The sequence below is a fragment of the Oncorhynchus nerka genome, linkage group LG22 (assembly GCF_034236695.1).
Source record: "Oncorhynchus nerka isolate Pitt River linkage group LG22, Oner_Uvic_2.0, whole genome shotgun sequence".
NCBI classification, from domain to species: domain Eukaryota; kingdom Metazoa; phylum Chordata; class Actinopteri; order Salmoniformes; family Salmonidae; genus Oncorhynchus; species Oncorhynchus nerka.
The window spans coordinates 24,008,082-24,031,811 of NC_088417.1; the positions used below are offsets into that span (position 1 = coordinate 24,008,082).

General features: G+C 47.1%; 1 protein-coding gene across 2 annotated transcripts in view; it reads right to left on the bottom strand.

Moving 5' to 3' along the window:
* The window catches only part of neto1l (neuropilin (NRP) and tolloid (TLL)-like 1, like), a 179,512-nt gene that overhangs the window by 70,708 nt on the left and 85,074 nt on the right, over window positions 1-23,730 (bottom strand). For both annotated transcript variants that reach the window (XM_029626561.2, XM_029626560.2), the window contains exons 5-6: window positions 19,778-19,819; window positions 18,602-18,729 (exon numbers count right to left, since the gene is read on the bottom strand). In XM_029626561.2, the coding sequence (XP_029482421.1) occupies window positions 18,602-18,729; window positions 19,778-19,819 (170 nt within the window). The remainder of the gene's footprint in view (window positions 1-18,601; window positions 18,730-19,777; window positions 19,820-23,730) is intronic.

Below are 23,730 nucleotides of genomic sequence, written 5' to 3' on the forward strand. Positions count from 1 at the left end.
GTTCCTTTTGTCCAGGTGATATTCCAGGTGAGAAAGGGCAGTGTGGAGTGCGATTGAGATTGCGTCATCTGTTGATCTGTTGGGGCGATATGTGAATTGGAGTGGGTCTAGGGTGTCTGGGAGGATGCTGTTGATGTGAGCCATGATCAGCCTTTCAAAGCACTTCATGGCTACCGACGTGAGTGCCACGGGGCAGTAATCATTTAGACAGGTTACCTTCACTTCCTTGGGCACAGGGACTATGGTGGTCATCTTGAAATATATAACATGCATCTTTATGTAATACATGTATCACTAGCCACTTTAAACTATGCCACTTTGTTTACATACTCATCTCATATGTATATACTGTACTCGATACCATCTACTGCATCTTGCCTATGCCGCTCTGTACCATCACTCATTCATATATCTTTATGTACATATTCTTTATCCCTTTACTCTTGTGTGTATAAGGTAGTAGTTTTGGAATTGTTAGCTAGATTACTCGTTGGTTATTACTGCATTGTCGGAACTAGAAACACAGGCATTTCGCTACACTCGCATTAACATCTGCTAACCATGTGTATGTGACAAATACAATTTGATTTGATTTGATTTGAATTACAGACTCGGTCAGGGAGAGGTTGAAAATGTCAGTGAAGACACTTGACAGTTGGTCCGCATGCTTTGAGTACACGTCCTGGTAATCTGACCTGACCCAGTGGCTCTGTGAATGTTTACCTGTTTAAAGGTTTTGTTCATATCGGCTACCGAGCGCGTTATCACATAGGCATGGTGCGCTTGTGCATGCTTCAGTATTGCTTGCCTCGAAGCGAGCGTAAAAGCCATTTAGCTCGTCTGGTAGGCTCGCGTCACTGGGCAGCTCGCGTCTGGGTTTCCCTTTGTAGTCTGTAATAGTTTTCAAGCCCTGCCACATCCGACAAGCGTAAGAACCGGTGTAGTAGGATTCAATCTTAATCCTGTATTGATGCTTTGCTTGTTTGATGGTTCGTCTGAGGGCATAGCGGGATTTCTTATAAGCGTCCGGATTACTCTCTCGCTCCTTGAAAGCGGCAGGCCTAGCCTTTAGCTCGATGCGGATGTTGCCTGTAATCCATGGTTTCTGGTTGGGATATGTACGTACAGTCACTGTGGGGACGACGTCGTCGATGCACTTATTGATGAAGCCGATGACTGAGGTGGTGTACTCCTCAATGCCATTGGATGAATCCCGGAACATATTCCAGTCTGTGCTAGCAAAACAGTCCTGTAGTATAACATCTGCGTCATCTGACCACTTCCGTATTGAGCGAGTCACCTGTACTTCCTGCTTTCATTTTTGCTTGTAAGCAGGAATCAGGAGGATAGAATTATGGTCATATTTACCAAATGGAGTGCAGAGGAGAGCTTTGTATGCATTTCTGTGTGTGGAGTAAAGGTGTTCTAGGATTTTTTTTCTCTGGTTGCACGTGTGACATGCTGGTAAAAATTTGATAAAAACGGATTTAAGTTAGCCTGCATTGAAGTCCCGGCCACTAAGAGCGCCGCATTTGGGTGATCATTTTCTTCTTTGCTTATGGCCTTATAGAGTTGGTTGAGAGCGGTCTTTGTGCCAGCTTCGTTCTCCGTGGCCTCTTAAGAGCGGCGACACACGCCGCAGACCTCGGACTGGGGACCCTAGCCACGGGTCTCGAATGGACGGGTGAAGGACGACTACGGCAGCGCCGGACAGGCGGGATACTCCGGCAGCGCCGGACAGGCGGGAGACTCCGGGAGCTCCGGAGTGAAGGGCGATTCTAGCATCGCAGGCGTGACAAGCGGCTCTGGCAGCTCCTGGCTGACTGACGGCTCTGACAGCTCAGGACAGACTGGCGGCTCTGGCAGCTCAGGACAGACGGGAGACTCTGGCAGCGCTGGACAGGAGGAAGGCTCTGGCAGCGCTGGACAGGCGTGAGCACCTGTAGGGAGAAGACGGAGAGACAGCCTGGTGCGGGGGGCTGGTGCGTGGAGGTGGCACTGGATAGACCGGACCGTGAAAGCACACTGGAGCTCTTGAGCACCGAGCCTGCCCAACCTTACCTGGTTGAATGCTCCCCGTAGCCAGGCCAGCCGGCTTCATGACACCTGGCTCGATGCCCACTCTAGCCCGGCCGATACGAGGCGCTGCAATGTACCGCACCGGGCTATGCACACGCACCGGGGACACCGTGCGCCTCACGGCATAACACGGTGCCTGCCCGGTCCCTCTCGCTCTCCGGTAAGCACGGGGAGTTGGCTCAGGTCTCCCACCTGACTTAGCCACACTCCCGGTGTACCTCCCCCCAAGAAATGTTTGGGGCTGCCTCTCGGGGTTCCAACCGCGCCGCCGTGCTGCCTCCTCATACCACCGCCTCTCAGCTTTCGCTGCCTCCAGCTCAGCCTTGGGGCGGTGATATTCTCCAGCCTGTGCCCATGGTCCCTTGCCGTCCAGAATCTCCTCCCATGTCCAGGAGTCCTGCGATTCCGGCCGCTGCTGCCTGTTACCACGCTGCTTGGTCCTTTCTTGGTGGGTGGTTCTGTAACGGCTGTCGTGGGAAGAAGTTGAGAACCAAAGCGCAGCGTGGTAAGTCTTCATCTTATTTAATGAAAAGACTGAACACTGAATAAAAAACAACAAAGAAACAACCGAAACAGTTCTGTCTGGTGTAGACACACTAAGACTGAAAATAACCACCCACAAAACACAATGGAAAACAGGCTACCTAAATATGGTTCTCAATCAGGGACAATGATTGACAGCTGCCTCTGATTAAGAACCATACCAGGCCAAACACAGAAATAGAAAATCATAGACAAACTAACATAGACAACCCACCCAACTCACCCCCTGACCGGGGTGACGTGAGAGAACTTGGGAAGGTTGAACACCAGACGGGCTGCGGCGTTCTGGATGAGTTGTAGGGGTTTAATGGCACAGGCAGGGAGCCCAGCCAACAGCGAGTTGCAGTAATCCAGACGGGAGATGACAAGTGCCTGGATTAGGACCTGCGCCGCTTCCTGTGTGAGGCAGGGTCGTACTCTGCGGATGTTGTAGAGCATGAACCTACAGGAACGGGCCACCGCCTTGATGTTGGCTGAGAACGACAGGGTGTTGTCCAGGATCACGCCAAGGTTCTTAGCGCTCTGGGAGGAGGACACAATGGAGTTGTCAACCGTGATGGCGAGATCATGGAACGGGCAGTCCTTCCCCGGGAGGAAGAGCAGCTCCGTCTTGCCGAGGTTCAGCTTGAGGTGGTGATCCATCATCCACACTGATATGTCTGCCAGACATGCAGAGATGCGATTCGCCACCTGGTCATCAGAAGGGGGAAAGGAGAAGATTAATTGTGTGTCGTCTGCATAGCAATGATAGGAGAGACCATGTGAGGTTATGACAGAGCCAAGTGACTTGGTGTATAGCGAGAATAGGAGAGGGCCTAGAACAGAGCCCTGGGGGACGCCAGTGGTGAGAGCGCGTGGTGAGGAGACAGATTCTCGCCACGCCACCTGGTAGGAGCGACCTGTCAGGTAGGACGCAATCCAAGCGTGGGCCGCGCCGGAGATGCCCAACTCGGAGAGGGTGGAGAGGAGGATCTGATGGTTCACAGTATCGAAGGCAGCCGATAGGTCTAGAAGGATGAGAGCAGAGGAGAGAGAGTTAGCTTTAGCAGTGCGGAGCGCCTCCGTGATACAGAGAAGAGCAGTCTCAGTTGAATGACTAGTCTTGAAACCTGACTGATTTGGATCAAGAAGGTCATTCTGAGAGAGATAGCGGGAGAGCTGGCCAAGGACGGCACGTTCAAGAGTTTTGGAGAGAAAAGAAAGAAGGGATACTGGTCTGTAGTTGTTGACATCGGAGGGATCGAGTGTAGGTTTTTTCAGAAGGGGTGCAACTCTCGCTCTCTTGAAGACGGAAGGGACGTAGCCAGCGGTCAGGGATGAGTTGATGAGCGAGGTGAGGTAAGGGAGAAGGTCTCCGGAAATGGTCTGGAGAAGAGAGGAGGGGATAGGGTCAAGCGGGCAGGTTGTTAGGCGGCCGGCCGTCACAAGACGCGAGATTTCATCTGGAGAGAGAGGGAGAAAGAGGTCAGAGCACAGGGTAGGGCAGTGTGAGCAGAACCAGCAGTGTCGTTTGACTTAGCAAACGAGGATCGGATGTCGTCGACCTTCTTTTCAAAATGGTTGACGAAGTCATCTGCAGAGAGGGAGGAGGGGGAGGGGGAGGAGGATTCAGGAGGGAGGAGAAGGTGGCAAAGAGCTTCCTAGGGTTAGAGGCAGATGCTTGGAATTTAGAGTGGAAGAAAGTGGCTTTAGCAGCAGAGACAGAAGAGGAAAATGTAGAGAGGAGGGAGTGAAAGGATGCCAGGTCCGCAGGGAGGCGAGTTTTCCTCCATTTCCGCTCGGCTGCCCGGAGCCTTGTTCTGTGAGCTCGCAATGAGTCGTCGAGCCACAGAGCGGGAGGGGAGGACCGAGCCGGCCTGGAGGATAGGGGACATAGAGAGTCAAAGGATGCAGAAAGGGAGGAGAGGAGGGTTGAGGAGGCAGAATCAGGAGATAGGTTGGAGAAGGTTTGAGCAGAGGGAAGAGATGATAGGATGGAAGAGGAGAGAGTAGCGGGGGAGAGAGAGCGAAGGTTGGGACGGCGCGATACCATCCGAGTAGGGGCAGTGTGGGAAGTGTTGGATGAGAGCGAGAGGGAAAAGGATACAAGGTAGTGGTCGGAGACTTGGAGGGGAGTTGCAATGAGGTTAGTGGAAGAACAGCATCTAGTAAAGATGAGGTCGAGCGTATTGCCTGCCTTGTGAGTAGGGGGAAGGTGAGAGGGTGAGGTCAAAAGAGGAGAGGAGTGGAAAGAAGGAGGCAGAGAGGAATGAGTCAAAGGTAGACGTGGGGAGGTTAAAGTCGCCCAGCACTGTGAGAGGTGAGCCGTCCTCAGGAAAGGAGCTTATCGAGGCATCAAGCTCATTGATGAACTCTCCGAGGGAACCTGGAGGGCGATAAATGATAAGGATGTTAAGCTTGAAAGGGCTGGTAACTGTGACAGCATGGAATTCAAAGGAGGCGATAGACAGATGGGTAAGGGGAGAAAGAGAGAATGACCAGTTGGGAGAGATGAGGATCCCGGTGCCACCACCCCGCTGACCAGAAGCTCTCGGGGTGTGCGAGAACACGTGGGCGGACGAAGAGAGAGCAGTAGGAGTAGCAGTGTTATCTGTGGTGATCCATGTTTCCGTCAGTGCCAAGAAGTCGAGGGACTGGAGGGAGGCATAGGCTGAGATGAACTCTGCCTTGTTGGCCGCAGATCGGCAGTTCCAGAGGCTACCGGAGACCTGGAACTCCACGTGGGTCGTGCGCGCTGGGACCACCAGATTAGGGTGGCCGCGGCCACACGGTGTGGAGCGTTTGTATGGTCTGTGCAGAGAGGAGAGAACAGGGATAGACAGACACATAGTTGACAGGCTACAGAAGAGGCTACGCTAATGCAAAGGAGATTGGAATGACAAGTGGACTACACGTCTCGAATGTTCAGAAAGTTAAGCTTACGTAGCAAGAATCTTATTGACTAAAATGATTAAAATGATACAGTACTGCTGAAGTAGGCTAGCTGGCAGTGGCTGCGTTGTTGACTTTGTAGGCTAGCTGGCAGTGGCTGCGTTGTTGACACTACACTAATCAAGTCATTCCGTTGAGTGTGATAGTTTCCACAGTGCTGCTATTCGGGGGCTAGCTGGCTAGCTAGCAGTGTTGATTACGTTACGTTGCGTTAAAAGAACGACAATAGCTGGCTAGCTAACCTAGAAAATCGCTCTAGACTACACAATTCTCTTTGATACAAAGACGGCTATGTAGCTAGCTATGTAGCTAGCTACGATCAAACAAATCAAACCGTTGTACTGTAATGAAATGAAATGAAAATGTGATACTACCTGTGGAGCGAAGCGGAATGCGACCGGGTTGTTGAGTGAGGAAGTTCTATTTGGCAGACGTTGGCTAGCTGTTGGCTAGCTAGCAGTGTCTCCTACGTTAAGGACGACAAATAGCTGGCTAGCTAACCTCGGTAAATTAAGATAATCACTCTAAGACTACACACTCTAAACTACACAATTATCTTGGATACGAAGACAGCAAAGACAGCAAAGACAACTGGTAGACGGTGGACGTTAGCTAGCTGGCTAGCTGGCTAGCTGCTGGGCAGATAGCAGTGTAGACTACGTTAGGACGATGAAATACGATGATTACGCAATTATCTTTGATACAAAGACGGCTATGTAGCTAGCTAAGGAGAAATTGCTAAGATTAGACAAATCAAACCGTTGTGCTATAGTGAAATGTAATGAAATGTAATGAAAAGTTATACTACCTGCGAGCCGAGGTGCGAATGCGACCGCTCGCTCCAACCCGGAAGTTACAAACAACGCAAAGAAACTAACAAAATATGACAACTGGTTGGGAGAATTTGAAACGTCAGCCATATTCTTCGGCGCCATCTTGTTCTAGGTAGCTTTATGAAGTTGGTTACATATGCAAACAATTTATAATTTTCAACACATAATGTTCCTTATAAAAACAAGAAGCAATGCAGTCAGTCTCTCCTCAACTTTTAGCCAAGAGAGACCGGCATGCATAGTATTGATATTATCCCTCTGATTGCAGCGAAGGGCAAAACCTGTCACTCTGTTCTGGGCCAGCTGCAGCTTAACGAGGTCCTTCGCAGCACCTGACCATATGACTGGACAATAATCCAGATTAGATCAAACTAGAGTTTGCAAGACTTGCTTTGTGGAGTGTGGTGGATAAAAAAGGCAACCTTACAACCAATTAATTATGTTTTGACCAAAACAGTTTACAATCTAAAGTAACACCAAGTAATTTAGTCTCCTCAACAGCCACAGCATTCATTATTACATTCTGCTGAGGTCTAGAATTTAGGGAATGATTTGTACCAATACAATGCTCTTAGTTTTACATGTTCAGGACCACTTTATTACTGGCCACCCATTCTAAGACTGCAACAATATTTTTTGGGTTGGAGTGATTTCACTAGCTGTGGTTCACTAGCTGACATGTATAGGGATGAATCATCGGTGTAAAAATGGCCGCCCTGCTCCCCTTCTCTCTATCTAACTTTCCCTCACAGTCCCTTCAGTTTCCTGTGAGTCCCGTTTGTTTGGCTGTTCTGCCTAAATGAGTTATCCCTCACCCATCATGGCCCTGCCATTCCCAACCAATCAAAGAGCTTGGAAAGGCGCATCTGGATACTGCACCCACCCAGGTCGGAGTATTATAGTCGTCCGAAGAAAGAAGACCCACATTTTTCTGAGGACTATTTTTAATGTGGAGAGTAACTAGAATACCTGAATGTTGTGTGTGCTTCAAAATGTAAGTTGCAGGGGGGTTTATTGGGTGTCTTTTTACATGTTGTGTAATAATGTGTAATAACCACAAATGGCTTAGTAGCTATGTTAAGTTTGCGGCCATAGTATATATTGTACAGCTATTACTATTCTTTAATGTTGGAGTTGCCAAAACCGCTTGGCGTATTGTTTATAGAATCTAGCATTATGTCACTGTTGTATTGATAAACATAGTTTTTCATGTGCACATGCTACCATGGCGTTTTCCATAGTGGACTTTGTTAAAGTGGTTGTTGCGCTGCCATGGGCGAGCTTCTAGAACCCTCCCAGATGGGTCTTGGAGCTCGTGAATGTTCAGAGTAATTTATGACACTTGTGGCACTGGGGCAGATCAGATAAGATATCAGCAAGGAAGATTCTCGCACTGGGCTGGAGAGAGAGGGTGGCATACATTTTTATCTTGTCAGTCTCAGTAATTGGTTTCTCTCTCTCTGACAAGATGTTTATCATTTAGGTTAATATTTATGCTGATATTTTTATAGCCCTGTTTATATCTGTGTTATAGTAGTGTATTGTTGTGTTTATTCAGTCATGTTTATATATGCCTATTTATATTGCATAATTATGCCACTTTATCGATACTGTTATGTTGTGTATGGATTTGATTTATAGAACCACAATTAATCCGGATTAACACAAGTACTATTCCACCAAGATTCATTCCCAGTCAAGTCCAAGTTGACGCCAAGAATGGCCACCTGCACCCTCAAAGCCATCTTCCCTCCAACAAGCACAAGCTCAATAAGAGAGTGGGGACGAGAACGAGGATGAGGACTGGGGGGAGAGGATTGGGCCAGCACCAGCCACACACCCTGCCGACCAAGGAGAGAGGGGCAAGCCCAGCGTCGGCCAGCCCAGAGCTGGCCATCCACAGCTTCTGCCTTACAGCACAGCGGCACCCGAAGAGTGGAGAAACCTTCCTTCATATTGCCTACATGAGCCTGCTTCCCTGCCACGTACCACCACCCAGGAGGTTTCTAGAGAGCAAGTCCCACATCCAATAGGACAGCGAGACCCTCGCCCTTTTAAGGAAGACTACCCCGCCTCATGTTCGGAGTATTCCATTCCTCCACCAATTAGCCTATTCCCCTGATCAGTGTTCCTCCAGGGCCACCTATTTAGAGAATTTAACACCCCTGATGGAGCGCCAGGAGGGCTACTATGTCTCTAGTAAGTGCAGCAACTCCCCTGTCGAACGCTGCTCTAGAGTCTCCCGACCAGAGCCCACGACACTTCCACAATACCACCGGGAGGGCTACTACCTGTCAAGACAGCTGAGCAACTCCACAGACTGATGTCGTTTCAGCGAACCATCGGTCCCCACACAGAGCCCAGGGAGCGCTACTATCCCCCGAGGCGACACAACTACTCTGCTGATAGGCATCCCCTTAGACTCAGGACACAGAGTATGCCACATCCCCCAGGTCAGGAGTGGACCTACAGAGGGCCCACTCCAATGATCCTGGACTTTGTTCATCCGAACCCCAGAGAGTTCTCACAGCTGAAGATCGCCCTGGATAACATCCTCCCAGCGGATGCCACAGAGCGGTTTAAGGTCCAGATCCTCGGTGACCACCTTAAGCTGAAAAAGGTCCTGCTCATCTCTGACCTTTATAGCAACTCGAAGGTACCCCTTCACAGATACCATGTCTGCCCTCAACCAGCAGTTCGGACTGCAGCATCAGTTAGTTCCAGCATATCGCCAAGCTCAAGGATGGCCCAAATGTTGCCAGTGGGAACATCAAGGCCATCTGTCTGTTCCTCCTCTGAGTACGTTCCTTAATTGGCATGTTGGAGCAGCTGGGCAGGAAGGGAGACGTGGAGCTGGATTGTGGATCCCATGTCTTGCTGGGGAACTTCCACATGACCTGATATCCAGCTTCTGGAGGTTCATCCATCCATGCAAGATCCAAATCCCCACTCTGCTAGACTTGGCAGACTGCATGGAGTATGAGGTCCAAATGCAGGAGGATAACTCCAGGTTCACCAGCAGTTCACAAATAGAGACATTAGCTAGAAGCAGAGATCGCCATAAGGAGCCTACGGCCTCCAGCATGACAACAACCATCCTACTTGGCATGGAGAAGATGGCCCTAAAAAATACGTCCAAGGGCCACCAAGGAGAAAGTCTATTGTCCCTACTGTGAACGCATCAGCCACTCCCTCAAAAATTGCTCCATTTTCCAGCATTTTCCAATTGCTCAATTTCTTCTTTGATCCTCCAGGCGAGCTGGATCAAAGGAGAGGAACGTGTGTTGGCTTTGCGGCCAAGAGCATCATTTTGCGGAGTGCAACCTCCAATTCCGCTGCAAGACTTGCAATCAGTGACAACTTCTTGTGGGATTCAAAGGTGAGCCTGAAGACTTGACCCTTCGAACAGTAAGACAAGAGTTTTAGGTTCTCCTTTGGGCGTCCGATTCCTTCACTGTCTCCCCTGTCTCACAGACCCACAATACATTTCGGATCCAAGGCGCCTTCACTTCGCAACAGCTAGGCCTGTTCAAGCAGACCCATTCGGTCTGTGCCCTGCAACAGAAGTATCGCCACCTGAAGGGACCGCCTCTGCAGCACATATTCAAGGTCCAGACAGTTCTGCTTATTGGATCAGACTACGCCCACCTGATCATGCAGGTGGAACCAACAGGAAGCCCAGCTGCCATCAAGACCATCCTGGGTTGGACTGAAGTACAGCATCTCTGAGCACTAGGGCTATGTCACCTCTATGCTGTGCTCGAATGCTGACCTGTTTAGTCAGGTTGAGAAGTTGTGGCAGATGGATGTACTGCCATGGCGCAGCAAGAAGATCAGCACCAGAACTCACCAAGTCCAGGAGACAACAGACCTGTTGGAGGCCAGAACAATGAGAGTTGAAGTGGATGGAGTCCAATGTTCCGCAACTCTCCTCCTTCGCATCAAGAACATGCCCTAGCTGCGAGCCCCTAAGGAAGCTGTGCTCCCGCTGCTCAGGGCCACAGAGAAGAGGCTGGCAAAGTCACCAGAGCAAGCAGCAGCATTCAAAGCAGCGATTCAGAAGGAGCAGCCAGCTACACAGTAAAGCTAGCGCCAAACGCTGAAGAGAACACTGCCACGAGCTGGTACATCCCACACCACATGACACAGCATAACAGCAAGAATCGTGTGGTATTCAACTGCTTGTTCCAGTACAAAGGGGACAACATTAACAAGGTCCTGCTCCCAGGCACCACGCTTGGCCCCTCCCTATTTGTATTGCTCCTCAGATTCAGAGAGGATTCGTGGGATGTTCCACCAAGTCAGACTACTCCCTGAAGACCAGCCACTGATGAGGTTCCTCTGGAGAGACCTAAACCGGGAAAATCCGCCCAGCATTTACGAGTGATGCGTCTTTCCCTTTGGCACCACGTCAAGTCCCTACTGTGCTACTTTCGCTCTCCAGAAACACATCCTGAACCACAGACAGCCTGCAGAAGACTTAAGAGGGTCAATAGAGAAGTCCTTCTAAGGGGACAACTGGAATATGCCAAGGCCCTTGTGGACAAGCTTTGGAAGCTACTAGCCACTACAACGGGCAAGCAATGTCCCTTCGGTAATCAGCCTTCTCCCTTCTGAAGTCAGGTCAAGAATGCTCAAGAATCAGCCCTCGGGCTATGTACAAGTCCTGCCGGCTAGATTTCCCGACAGTTACAATGCACACCATCTACAAGGTACTAGCTAGCAAATACGACCCCCTGGGGTACATTGCCCCCTTTACCATCAGGGCCAAAATGCTGCTTTAGCGTCTATTGAACAAGAAGAAGGACTGGGACGACACCCATTTGCCCAGAAATCTAGTCTTCCCCTGGAAAGAGTGGAAGAGAGAACTTCCAGATCTGCAGCAGATAGCCCTGCCAAGTTTATACATCAGCCCAGACATCTACTGTTCCACTGGAGGTTTATACCAGTCGCTCAGCCCTAAATGACTTAAATGTAAAATGTAAATGGACCCCGACTTTCCTGAGGGACATCCATGTGTTCTGCGACACCTCGGAGCAGGCCTATGGTTCTGTACCTCAGAACAGAACACCGCAACGGCAACATCGAGATGGCCCCGAAGAAGCACCAATCGATCCCTTGTCTGAAATTGTGTGCAGCGCTTACTGTAGCGCAGCTGGCCAAGATCCCCACTCACCCTATCTGCCAAGTTATTATGTGGATGGATTCCATGACGGTCCTCACATGGCTCCAATCGGATTCCTGACGATTCAAGATCATCGTTGGCACCCGAGTGGCCGAGAGTTATGGCACTATTCAGAGTCAGCAAATAATCCAGCGGATGACATCACACGTGGGACGGCCGTAGCAGAACTGGGTTCCAGAAGTTGCTGGAACCAGGCCCATCATTCCTGCAAGGAACCCCAGACCAGTAGCTGAAGAAGCCACTTCCAGACACTACGGACGAGGAGGAGTTGAGAAAGCCTGCATTCTGCGGCCAAGCGCCAGACCCTTTCCTCCCAGAAGCAAACCAGTTCAAGTCTTTCAGTTAACTTCTGGAGGCAACCTCCCACTTACTCAACCAGGCGGCAGGTAGCAGCCCTTCAGCCAGCGATTACAAGGAAGCAGAGCTATCCCTCCTTCGTCAAGTGCAGCAGGACTGCTTCTCCACCGAACAGGGGTCAAGCCTGTGCCCACCAGTAGCCGCCTACTCACTCTCGCCTTGGAGCTGGATCGCACCACTCAGCTGATTTGAGTGGGGGGTCGCGTCCGCTGCAGCACAGTTCTGGATCAAGAGGCCATGCACCCCATCATGCTCAACCACCAACATCCAATCACTAAGCTGATCATCGGAGACTTCGACGAGAGACTGCTCCACCGAGGGCCTGAACGAGTTTGTTGAAGTCTTGGATCATCAGTGGCAGAGCTGCTATCCGGCGACACCAGTGGGAGTGTAAGGAGGGTCAGAAGTGGTTAGGGTTAATGTTGGAAGTGGTTAGGGAGATTCCCAAGATTTCTGACCTTCCCCCCACTAGGCTCCGCATACACAAACCCCACTTCTACTCCACTGGCGTGGACAGTTTCAGCCCCTACATGCTTAAGATAGGCTCCCACAATGAGAAAAGATGGGTCATCGCATTCAAGTGTATGACCACCCAGGCAGTGATCCTTGACCTTCTCTCCAGTATTGACTCAGACTCCTTCATGATGGCACTCAGATGCTTCGTGGCCCGCCGAGGGATGCCTTTCAAATTGCTGTCTGGCCAAATTGCTGTCTGGCCAACTTCATAGGAGAAGAACGGGAGCTGAAGGAAGCATTTGCGGCGCTCCAGCCAGTCCTGCAAGCCAGCAGATCCAGTTTGCTTTCAATCCACCAAGTGCTGGGAGAGAGAGAGATCCGCTCCCTCAAGCAAGGCCTTCAAGCAATACTGGAAGAGGTCTTGTTGACGGTCCTCATTGAGATAGACGGGATCTTCAACTACAAGCCCCTAGGCTACACCACCTCCGACACTGCAAACTCAGACCCGGTAACCGCAAATGCTCTCCTGGTGGGACGACCAGACACCTCACTTCCTCAAGTTGTATACCCTGAATCGGAGCTGCTCAGCTGACACTGATGGAGACACAGCCAGCTGCTAGCAATTCAGTTCTGGAAGCACTTCATCAGCCACTACCTGTCTGGATGTCAGAAGTGGAAAGCAGAGACACCAGATCTTGGAACTAGTCATGATTGTCAACCCACAGTTACCCAGAACACTGCGGCCTGAGGGACAGGTCTCACAGGTGATGCCTGGACCCGACGTCAGGATCAGGACTGCAGAGTTGCGTGTAGATGACAGAACCTGCAAGCGCCCAGTGGCTTGGATCATCCAACTCCCTGCCCTGCCAGATTAGAACTAGCTCTTTAGAGACTGTGGCCAAGTAAGGCCTTTGGCTGCAGAGACTGTGCCCTTTAGGTTAGAGGCCTTTTACTGGATATTAATATTTCCATAAGAAATATTGGGGTGGCTCTAAAAAAAGGCCTCCCCCTTTTTTTTCTCTTTTTTCTCTACCCAACTTTCCCTCACAGTCCCTTAAGTTTCTCTTGAGTCCCATTTATTTGGTTGTTCATCCTAGCTTAGATATCCCTCACGCATCACGGCACTACCATTCGCAACCAATCAAAGAGCTTGGAAAGGTGCGTCTGGACACTGCACCCACTCACTCAGGTCAGAGTGTTATAGTCGTCCGAAGAAAGATGCTATTTTTTATTGTGGACAGAAATAAGAATACCTGAATGTTGGGCGTGCTTCAAAATGTAAGTTGCAGGGGGGTTTATAGTTTTCTTTTTTACATGTTGTGTAATAATGGGTAATAACCACAAATGACTTAGTAACTTTGATAAGTTTGCAGCCATAGGTTCTACCACTGACAGTTGAGGGCATACCAGCCAACCGTTTTTACAATCTGGTAATTGTTAAAAATTGAAAAGCCTAAAGGCCCAAGAGAGCTGCTCTGCAGTACACTGTACGTTACATGTTTAACCAATTTTTACAAGTTTGCAAAGAGTCGTCATCAAGCTTTACCATTCTTGGCTAGCGGGATGACTTTGGCTTCCCTCCAGGTCTGACACCAATTAAAAAAATATCCAGACTCAGATTTAAGATATGACAAATAGGAGTGGCAATATAGTCCGCTACAATCCTCAGTAGCTTTCCATCTCAGATGTCAATATCAGGTGGTCTGTCATTATTGATGGCCAACAATATTTTTGCACCTCACTCACACCAACTTTAATAAGTTAATTTCATGCTTAAGTTTGTGTACTTTGCTAATGAAATAGTAATGAAAGTAATTGGTAACATCAAACTGTTTTGTAATAAATGAACCATCTGATTCAATGAAATATGGAGTTGAATTAGCCTGAATGCCAATAATTTAGTTTAAATTATTCCAAAGATTTTTTCCACCATACTTTATGTAATTTATCTTGGCTTCATAATACAATGTCTTATTATTTTTGTTCAGTTTAGTCACACCATTTCTCAATTTATAGTAAGTTTGCCAATCTGATGTGCAGCCAGACTTATTAGCCCCTCCTTTTGCCCCATCTCTTTCAATGGTACAGTTTTTCAATTCCTCATTAATCCACAGGGCCTTAATAGTTCTAACGTTCAGTTTCTTAATAGGTGCAGGCTTATCAATAACTGGAAGAACAATTTCATTAATGCATCAAGTGCAGATAGGCCTCCCCCTTTCAACCACAGTTCAATAAGGCAGCTCTATGGTATTGTTGGGAGCCGGGTTGAATTGTTTGTAATGGCTGAATCAGAAGGACGTTGGAAGGTAGACAAGGGAATATGGTTTTGATTTGCAGTCCTGGACCATCAGATAACACCCAAATCAATCGCAGTGGCAATAAATCACATTTAACACAAATATTATCAAGCCAGCCAAGACATCATCGCTGGGGGGCAGAGAGAACAAACACAAAACTAAAAAGAGTGTGTGTGTGTGTGTGTGTGTGTGTGTGTGTGTGTGTGTGTGTGTGTGTGTGTGTGTGTGTGTGAGCTCAACAATATGCTCAACAATGATCCTTTCATCAAATTCAACTGAGGGATTATCTGTATGTACGGTGGTCTTACTGGTGCATAAAAGGTGGGTAGTATTAGAGGCCAATTAACTATAATCAATTGTAACATCATTAAGCCAGTATCACAGCAGATTTATCTCTCCCTCTAACAGAGACAATGGGGTCAGGAACTGCAATGAAAGATTCCAACCACAGAGACCCATTCATCCCTGTCTATCTCTCTCCAGTGGCATTCTGGAACAGGAAACATATAGGAGAGTGTGAGTATACTGTCAATATGAGTTTGTTAGTGTTTGTCTGTGTATGTGCATGTGCATATATCTGCTTGAATGAGTGTATAATAGAAATGTGTGTGTATATGTGTGAGTGCGTGTGTGTGTGCGTGCATGTACGCCTAAGGTAAGACGGAGACCAGAGAAGTTTATTTGGGGCCAGGAGTGTTTTTTAACCAGTGAGCTGTAGCCAGGAGAGTGAGAGAGAGGAGGGAGAGAGTGGAGGAAGAGAAAGAGAGAGATGGCTAGAAAGGGGAAGGCAGAAAAGGGAGAGAGAGAGAGGGAGAGAGAGAGAGGGAGAGAGAGACAGGGAGGAGGGAGAGAGGGAGAGAGCTTTAGTGCTGATGAAATAGCGTTGCTGTGTAGTTTGACCCTGGGGCTTGCTACAGACCGCATTTGTTTTCTCTGCCAGCACACTCTGCACAAAGCTGCAGAACACACACAGACACACACTCTGACTTAAATCCTCTACTAGCTATACTGAACAAAAATATAAATGCAACATGTAAAGTGTTGGTCCTATGTTTCATGAGCTGAAATAAAGATCCCAGAAATGTTCCATACGCACAAAAAGCTTATTTCTCTCAAATGATGTGCAGAAATGTGTTTACATCCCTCTTAGTGGGCATTTCTCCTTTGCCAAGATAATCCATCCACCTGACAGGTGTGGCATATCAAGAAGCTGATTAAACAGCATTACACAGGTGCACCTTGTGCTGGGGACAATAAAAGGCAACTCTAAAATGTGCAGTTTTGTCGCAAAACACGGTTTTGAGGGAAAGTGCAATTGCATTGCTGACTGCAGGGATGTCCACCAGAACTGTTGCCAGAGAATTTTACGTAAATGTTTCTACTATAAGCCTCCAACTTTGTTTTAGAGAATTTGTCAGTATGTCCAACCAGCCTCACAACCGCAGACCAAGTGTAACACGACAGCCCAGGACCTCCACATCCGACCAGCCACCTGGACAGCTGATGAAACTGAGGAGTATTTCTGTCTATAATAAAGCCCTTTTGTGGGCTCTATGCCCTTCCAGGACCATCCATGGCTGCGCCCCTGCCTAGCCATGTGAAATCCATAGATTAGGGACTAATACATTTATTTAAATTGACTGATTTCCTTATATGACCTGTAAACTCAGTAAAATTGTTGCATGTTGCGTTTATATTTTTGTTCAGCTATCAGCTATCCACTTCAGAAAGTATTGTATGCCACCTGTTGTAACATCATTGTGCCCAAGGCCACCTGTTATAACATCATTGTGCCCACAGCCACCTGTAATAACAGCATTGTGCCCACAGCCACCTGTAATAACAGCATTGTGCCCACGGCCACCTGTAATAACAGCATTGTGCCCACGGCCACCTGTAATAACAGCATTGTGCCCACGGCCACCTGTTATAACATCATTGTGCCCACAGCCACCTGTAATAACAGCATTGTGCCCACGGCCACCTGTTATAACATCATTGTGCCCACAGCCACCTGTAATAACAGCATTGTGCCCACAGCCACCTGTAATAACAGCATTGTGCCCACAGCCACCTGTAATAACAGCATTGTGCCCACGGCCACCTGTAATAACAGCATTGTGCCCACGGCCACCTGTTATAACATCATTGTGCCCACAGCCACCTGTAATAACAGCATTGTGCCCACGGCCACCTGTTATAACATCATTGTGCCCACGGCCACCTGTAATAACATCATTGTGCCCACGGCCACCTGTAATAACATCATTGTGCCCACGGTCACCTGTTATAACATCATTGTGCCCACGGCCACCTGTTTTTGTGCCCACGGCCACCTGTAATAACAGCATTGTGCCCACGGCCACCTGTAATAACAGCATTGTGCCCACGTCCACCTGTAATAACATCATTGTGCCCACGGCCACCTGTAATAACATCATTGTGCCCACGGCCACCTGTAATAACATCATTGTGCCCACGGCCACCTGTTATAACATCATTGTGCCCACGGCCACCTGTAATAACATCATTGTGCCCACGGCCACCTGTAATAACATCATTGTGCCCACGGCCACCTGTAATAACAGCATTGTGCCCACGGCCACCTGTAATAACATCATTGTGCCCACGGCCACCTGTAATAACATCATTGTGCCCACGGCCACCTGTAATAACAGCATTGTGCCCACGGCCACCTGTTATAACAGCATTGTGCCCAAGGCCACCTGTAATAACAGCATTGTGCCCACGGCCACCTGTTATAACAGCATTGTGCCCACGGCCACCTGTAATAACAGCATTGTGCCCACGGCCACCTGTTTTTGTGCCCACGGCCACCTGTAATAACAGCATTGTGCCCACGGCCACCTGTAATAACATCATTGTGCCCACGGCCACCTGTTATAACATCATTGTGCCCACGGCCACCTGTAATAACATCATTGTGCCCACGGCCACCTGTAATAACATCATTGTGCCCACGGCCACCTGTAATAACAGCATTGTGCCCACGGCCACCTGTTATAACAGCATTGTGCCCACGGCCACCTGTGATAACAGCATTGTGCCCACGGCCACCTGTTATAACAGCATTGTGCCCACGGCCACCTGTAATAACAGCATTGTGCCCACGGCCACCTGTTATAACAGCATTGTGCCCACGGCCACCTGTTATAACATCATTGTGCCCACGGCCACCTGTAATAACATCATTGTGCCCACGGCCACCTGTTATAACAGCATTGTGCCCACGGCCACCTGTTATAACAGCATTGTGCCCACGGCCACCTGTTATAACAGCATTGTGCCCACGGCCACCTGTTATAACAGCATTGTGCCCACGGCCACCTGTGATAACAGCATTGTGCCCACGGCCACCTGTTATAACATCATTGTGCCCACGGCCACCTGTTATAACAGCATTGTGCCCACGGCCACCTGTTATAACAGCATTGTGCCCACGGCCACCTGTTATAACAGCATTGTGCCCACGGCCACCTGTTATAACAGCATTGTGCCCACGGCCACCTGTTATAACATCATTGTGCCCACATCCATCTTTCTATGGTTTTATGGAATAATACGCACCATATTACGCACAAGGTGCATGGACGCGCACATGCAAACAACTGGCTGTGCTCTAGAGGAATCAGTGTTACAGCTCACGGGTCTTAACATTAGCCATAACTCTCACATACTGACTCTAGGAAGGACAAGACTCATTCAGAAACACACAGTATTGTTATTACAGAGTGATTCGACGTGACGTATGTGTATACATATTTATAAAAACGTGTAAGTGAGTAGGGTTATGTGTACATACTGTAGGAGTGTGCAGCCTGTTTGACAGTTTGTCTGTATGTGTGTGTGTGTGTGTGTGTGTTTGTGTGTGTGTGTGTGTGTGTGTGTGCGTCACTGACCTTGGAGCGTGGCGGAGCGCGGATGAACCATTTGCAGTCCACAGCCTCTGTAGCTAAAGCCTTTCCATCTCTGGTGATCTGATGAGACTCCACTATCCCCTCTGGTCCTCCCATGTCAAACTCACAGACTGGAGACACACACACGCACACACACACCAGTGAATAGAGGCAACGGATGGGAATGGAACAAAGACACAAAATACACCACACAACGCAACGCAATGTAACACAACAACATAACACGACACAACACACATTGCAATGCAATACAACATAACACAACATAACGCAACACAATACAACGCAAAACAACAACATAACACAAAGCAACATGACACAACATAACACAAAGCAACATAACACAGCATAACACAAAGCGACATAACACAACATAACACAACGCAAAACAACAACAAAATACAAAATAACACAACATAACACAACGCAAAACAACAACATAACATAACACAACGCAACATAGCACAACATAACACAACGCAAAACAACAACATAACACAACACAACATAACACAACACCAAACAACAACATAACACAACGCAACATAACACAACATAACACAACGCAACATAACACAATGCAACATAACGCAACATAACACAACGCAACATAACAACATAACACAACATAACACAACAACATAACACAACACAACACGACATAACACAACACAATGCAACATAACATAACATAACACAACAACATAACACAACACGACATAACACAAAGCAACATAACACAACATAACACAACATAATGTAACAAGCTCCATCAGCAAACAACAAAAAGTCAGAGAAAGAGCAAGAGAGACAGAGAGCGAGAGAGAGCGAGACACTTTTATTTCACTTGCGTTGATATGTAAACATGTTTCCCATGCCAATAAAGCCTTTTGAAGTGAATTGAGATTGAAAGAGATTTTTTTTTTGCACATCATTATAACACTATACATAGCCATAATATGACATTTGAAATGTGTCTATTCCTTTGAAACTTGTGACTGTAATGTTTACTGTTCATTTTTTATTCTTTATTTCCATTTTGTTTATTATCTAGTTCACTTGCTTTGGCAATGTAAATATAAGTTTTGCATGCCAATAAAGCCCTTTGAATGAAGTTGAATTGACAGAGAGAGAGAGCGAGAGAGAGAGGATACCTACAGGGCAGAGGCTGGGGCACTCCCAAGTCTCCAAAGTCCGGATCTGAAGAATTGGGTAAAAGAGAGGGAGAGGGGCAAGAGAGCGATTTTTAATAAGGAAACATACTGTCAGGGACAGCCAAATCATTTTTTGACAGGGGGTGCGGGACCACCTATATGTGCGCAGTTGCACATACACACATTTATTTATTCACTTTAAATGTGGCATGAACACAACCAGGCGTAATGCTTTCATCTGATAAAACAAATCACTTCAAAAAGTAGGCTACCTGCGCATATTCAATCCACTCTATAATAATTTGAGCATCTAAAACAGTGCACTGTGCACCCGCCATTTGCTGAATGGAAAGAGATGTCTATTTAAACTTCAAAAGTGTAATGACATTCAATGATTGTCATTAGGCAAACATGTTGCCTGAATTGATTGATGTGTCTGTAGCACACGGGATGTGTGAAAACCTACTCCTCAGCCTGTAGTGTCCCCATTTGAGCTGCCGAATAGCTAGCCTCCTGCGTGGCACGGTCTGGAAAGACCCCTTGGGAGGGCGGTCACGTGTGCTAGCAAGGCAGATGTCCTGTTTTTGAGCATCAGTGTGAGACGAATCAAGGGGAAGTGGTACTCTCTAAGAAAGCAGTGTGATGTTCTTTACAGCAGTGACTCGGATCTCAATGCTGGGGTTGCTGTTGAGTAAGTTAGAGGGGTATGAAACTTACTCCTCAGCCTGAAGTGTCCCCACTTGCGTGGCTGAATAGCTAGCTTTGTGCGGCTGAATAGCTAGCTTTTCACTTGGCACAGCTGGCAAGACACTTTGGGAGGGCGGTCACGTGTGCCAGCAAAGTAGAGATCCAGGGTTTGAGCTTCAGTGTTACCCGAATCAGGAAGAAGCGGTACTCACTAAGCAAGCAGTGTGATGTCCTTTACATGTCCACTGCTGTTCGTACATGTCACGGTCCCAGCCAGTCATCACTGTCTTGGCAAATATAAAGTGTTCCCATCGAACCACACCAGATGTTGGAGCATAGGCCTATACCACCTGTTTTCAAGTCCATGCGCTCATTTCTCATGCGGCTGACAGGCGGTAATTATAAATGATGGTGTTATAGCCTACAGTTGTCTTGCCATGTTTTATTGTGATAGGCACTTGTTTTACCAGTAGGCCTACGGAAACTTCATACCGGCTCAGGCTACTTTCACCACTATGTTAGATATTTTTCTGCAAATAATTTCCAACATTTGGTTGTCTATTTGACTATAATTAGATACATGCAGCTTCTCCTCTGTCATTATTTCTATTTCTATTAATTAGGTAAGTCATTTAAGAACACATTTTTATTTACAATGACAGCCTACCGGGGAACAGTGGGCTATCTGCCTTGTTCAGGGGCAGGACAACAGATTTTTACCTTGTCAGCTCAGGGATTCAATCCCAGCAACCTTTTGGTTACTGGCCCAAAGCTCTAACCACTAGGATACCTGCCACCCTCATTAGGCTGTTTGTTGCCCTAGAAGAGAGTGAGCATATTGTTTGATGCTCACCAGAACAATAATCTTGTTGATGTCAGTAAAGTTTTCTGTTCCATTTCTGCTTGCAGAGCAAGGATGTGCCTCGAAATGACCAGATTGATGACTTCTGGACGTGTACGGACCGGGGAGAAAATGCAATATTCTAACTTTAAAACAGCTTAATATTTTACCAGTAAAATCTGCAAATGACATCAGTTTGACCGGTTTTAAGGAAATTATAATCTGTGAAAAAATAGGATTATAAGATTTCAGTTTGTCTTGAATGCATGTGTTTGAAATAGCCTATTGTCAGCTTTTACATCTCTGACATAGACAACAAGTTTGCACAGTCCCTAACCCCGCACTGTATTCTCTCAAGATTGTGAAAGCAATACATTATATTTCTCTACTCCTCAGAGAAAAAAATGAACATTTGATGTGTCATTTTACTGCAAGTAATATTTCATTCTGTAGTAGTTAATATTATATTAGTGTACATGTGAGAGTTGCAGGCCTACAGTGAGTGTCCAGATTTCAGTTAGAATGCTATTTAACCCATCTCAACTTCAAAAGGTGCGCAAACCACCTACTTCTGCCGTCTCTGTACACTGTATCCTCAGAGGCAGTAAGCTAAATATTCAGGTATGGTGGTGTATCACTACTACCACAGAGGCAGTAAGCTAAATATTCAGGTATGGTGGTGTATCATTACTACCACAGAGGCAGTAAGCTAAATATTCAGGTATGATGGTGTATCACTACTACCACAGAGGCAGTAAGCTAAATATTCAGGTATGGTGGTGTATCATTACTACCACAGAGGCAGTAAGCTAAATATTCAGGTATGGTGGTGTATCACTACTACCACAGAGGCAGTAAGCTAAATATTCAGGTATGGTGGTGTATCACTACTACCACAGAGGCAGTAAGCTAAATATTCAGGTATGGTGGTGAATCACTACTACCACAGAGGCAGTAAGCTAAATATTCAGGTATGGTGGTGTATCACTACTACCACAGAGGCAGTAAGCTAAATATTCAGGTATGGTGGTGTATCACTACTACCACAGAGGCAGTAAGCTAAATATTCAGGTATGGTGGTGAATCACTACTACCACAGAGGCAGTAAGCTGAATATTCAGGTATGGTGGTGTATCACTACTACCACAGAGGCAGTAAGCTAAATATTCAGGTATGGTGGTGTATCACTACTACCACAGAGGCAGTAAGCTAAATATTCAGGTATGGTGGTGTATCACTACTACAACACATAAACAAATGTGTGTGCATGCTTTAGTAATAGTCATAGTAATTTCCACAAAAACACATTTGTGTGCATTAGGGATGTAACGATTCAGTGACATGCATCAGTTCAAATAAATGTTTAAGATAGTCGGCTGGACCCCAAACCAATCCAAATGGATCATGCATCAGTAGGATTCAAATGATCTGCCAGTTCACTAACTTCTTTTGCATTACATTCTTTCTAACTGTGCACCGTGCGCAGCTTCGCGCGCTGACCAACGAGAGGCAGGCCTCTGATCTTGCACATCTGTGCGCCTTCAGCATTAAATGCTTGTAAAATGGTGCAATACTAGGCGTTATTAGTTGAGTGACAACCAATGTGATTTGCTAGGTTATTGTTATCAAATGAGTTGTTGAAAATGGTGTTTTACCGGAATACATTAATTTTAAGAAGGGGTGTAATCAAACACTGTGCTACATAATTATTGGCAATGTCATAGCAAATGTTTAAAGATATATTACATATAAGATATGATACATTACTATCTCAAACACTTAATCTGCAATCTGGTGGTTTCAGATCAAAAGTGAGGGGGGGGGACAAAAAGTAGCCAATACATTGATCCCCCTCTGATTGTGGGGTGGTAGATGCCCAGTATCCCTTATGGCTAAGCCCAGGTGCTTACATACACCATAGACATATACATAATTGACTTACTTACTTACGGGCGCACACACACACGCACACACACACACACACAGCTCAGACAGATCCAGTTCAGAGACCCAGCTCATGAGCTCCATCAGCAGCAGATTTGAATTTACAATGGAAAATGAATGTGTTTATGCAAGAAATGTTAATACATCAGATTGGATCATATCACATCGAACGAAATCGCATCAATTTGTTCCACTAATCAAACTGAATCACACCAAATCATTTCCAACTAAAACGTATCGTTCCTGTATGGTATCGGAGCCCATGTATTGAAGATACGTATTGAATCGTCTTGAAAGGGAAAGATGCACATCCCTAGTGTGCATGCTTTAGTGTCATAGTCATTTCCCCACAAAAACAAATGTAGGTGCATGACTGTGTAATTAAAATAGCAATTTACCAGGACAGAACAGTTTCCCCTTCCTAATCCTCCCTTTAATACCTCCCGTAGTTACCTGCTGGTAGGGAGCTACAATGTTTTATAGAG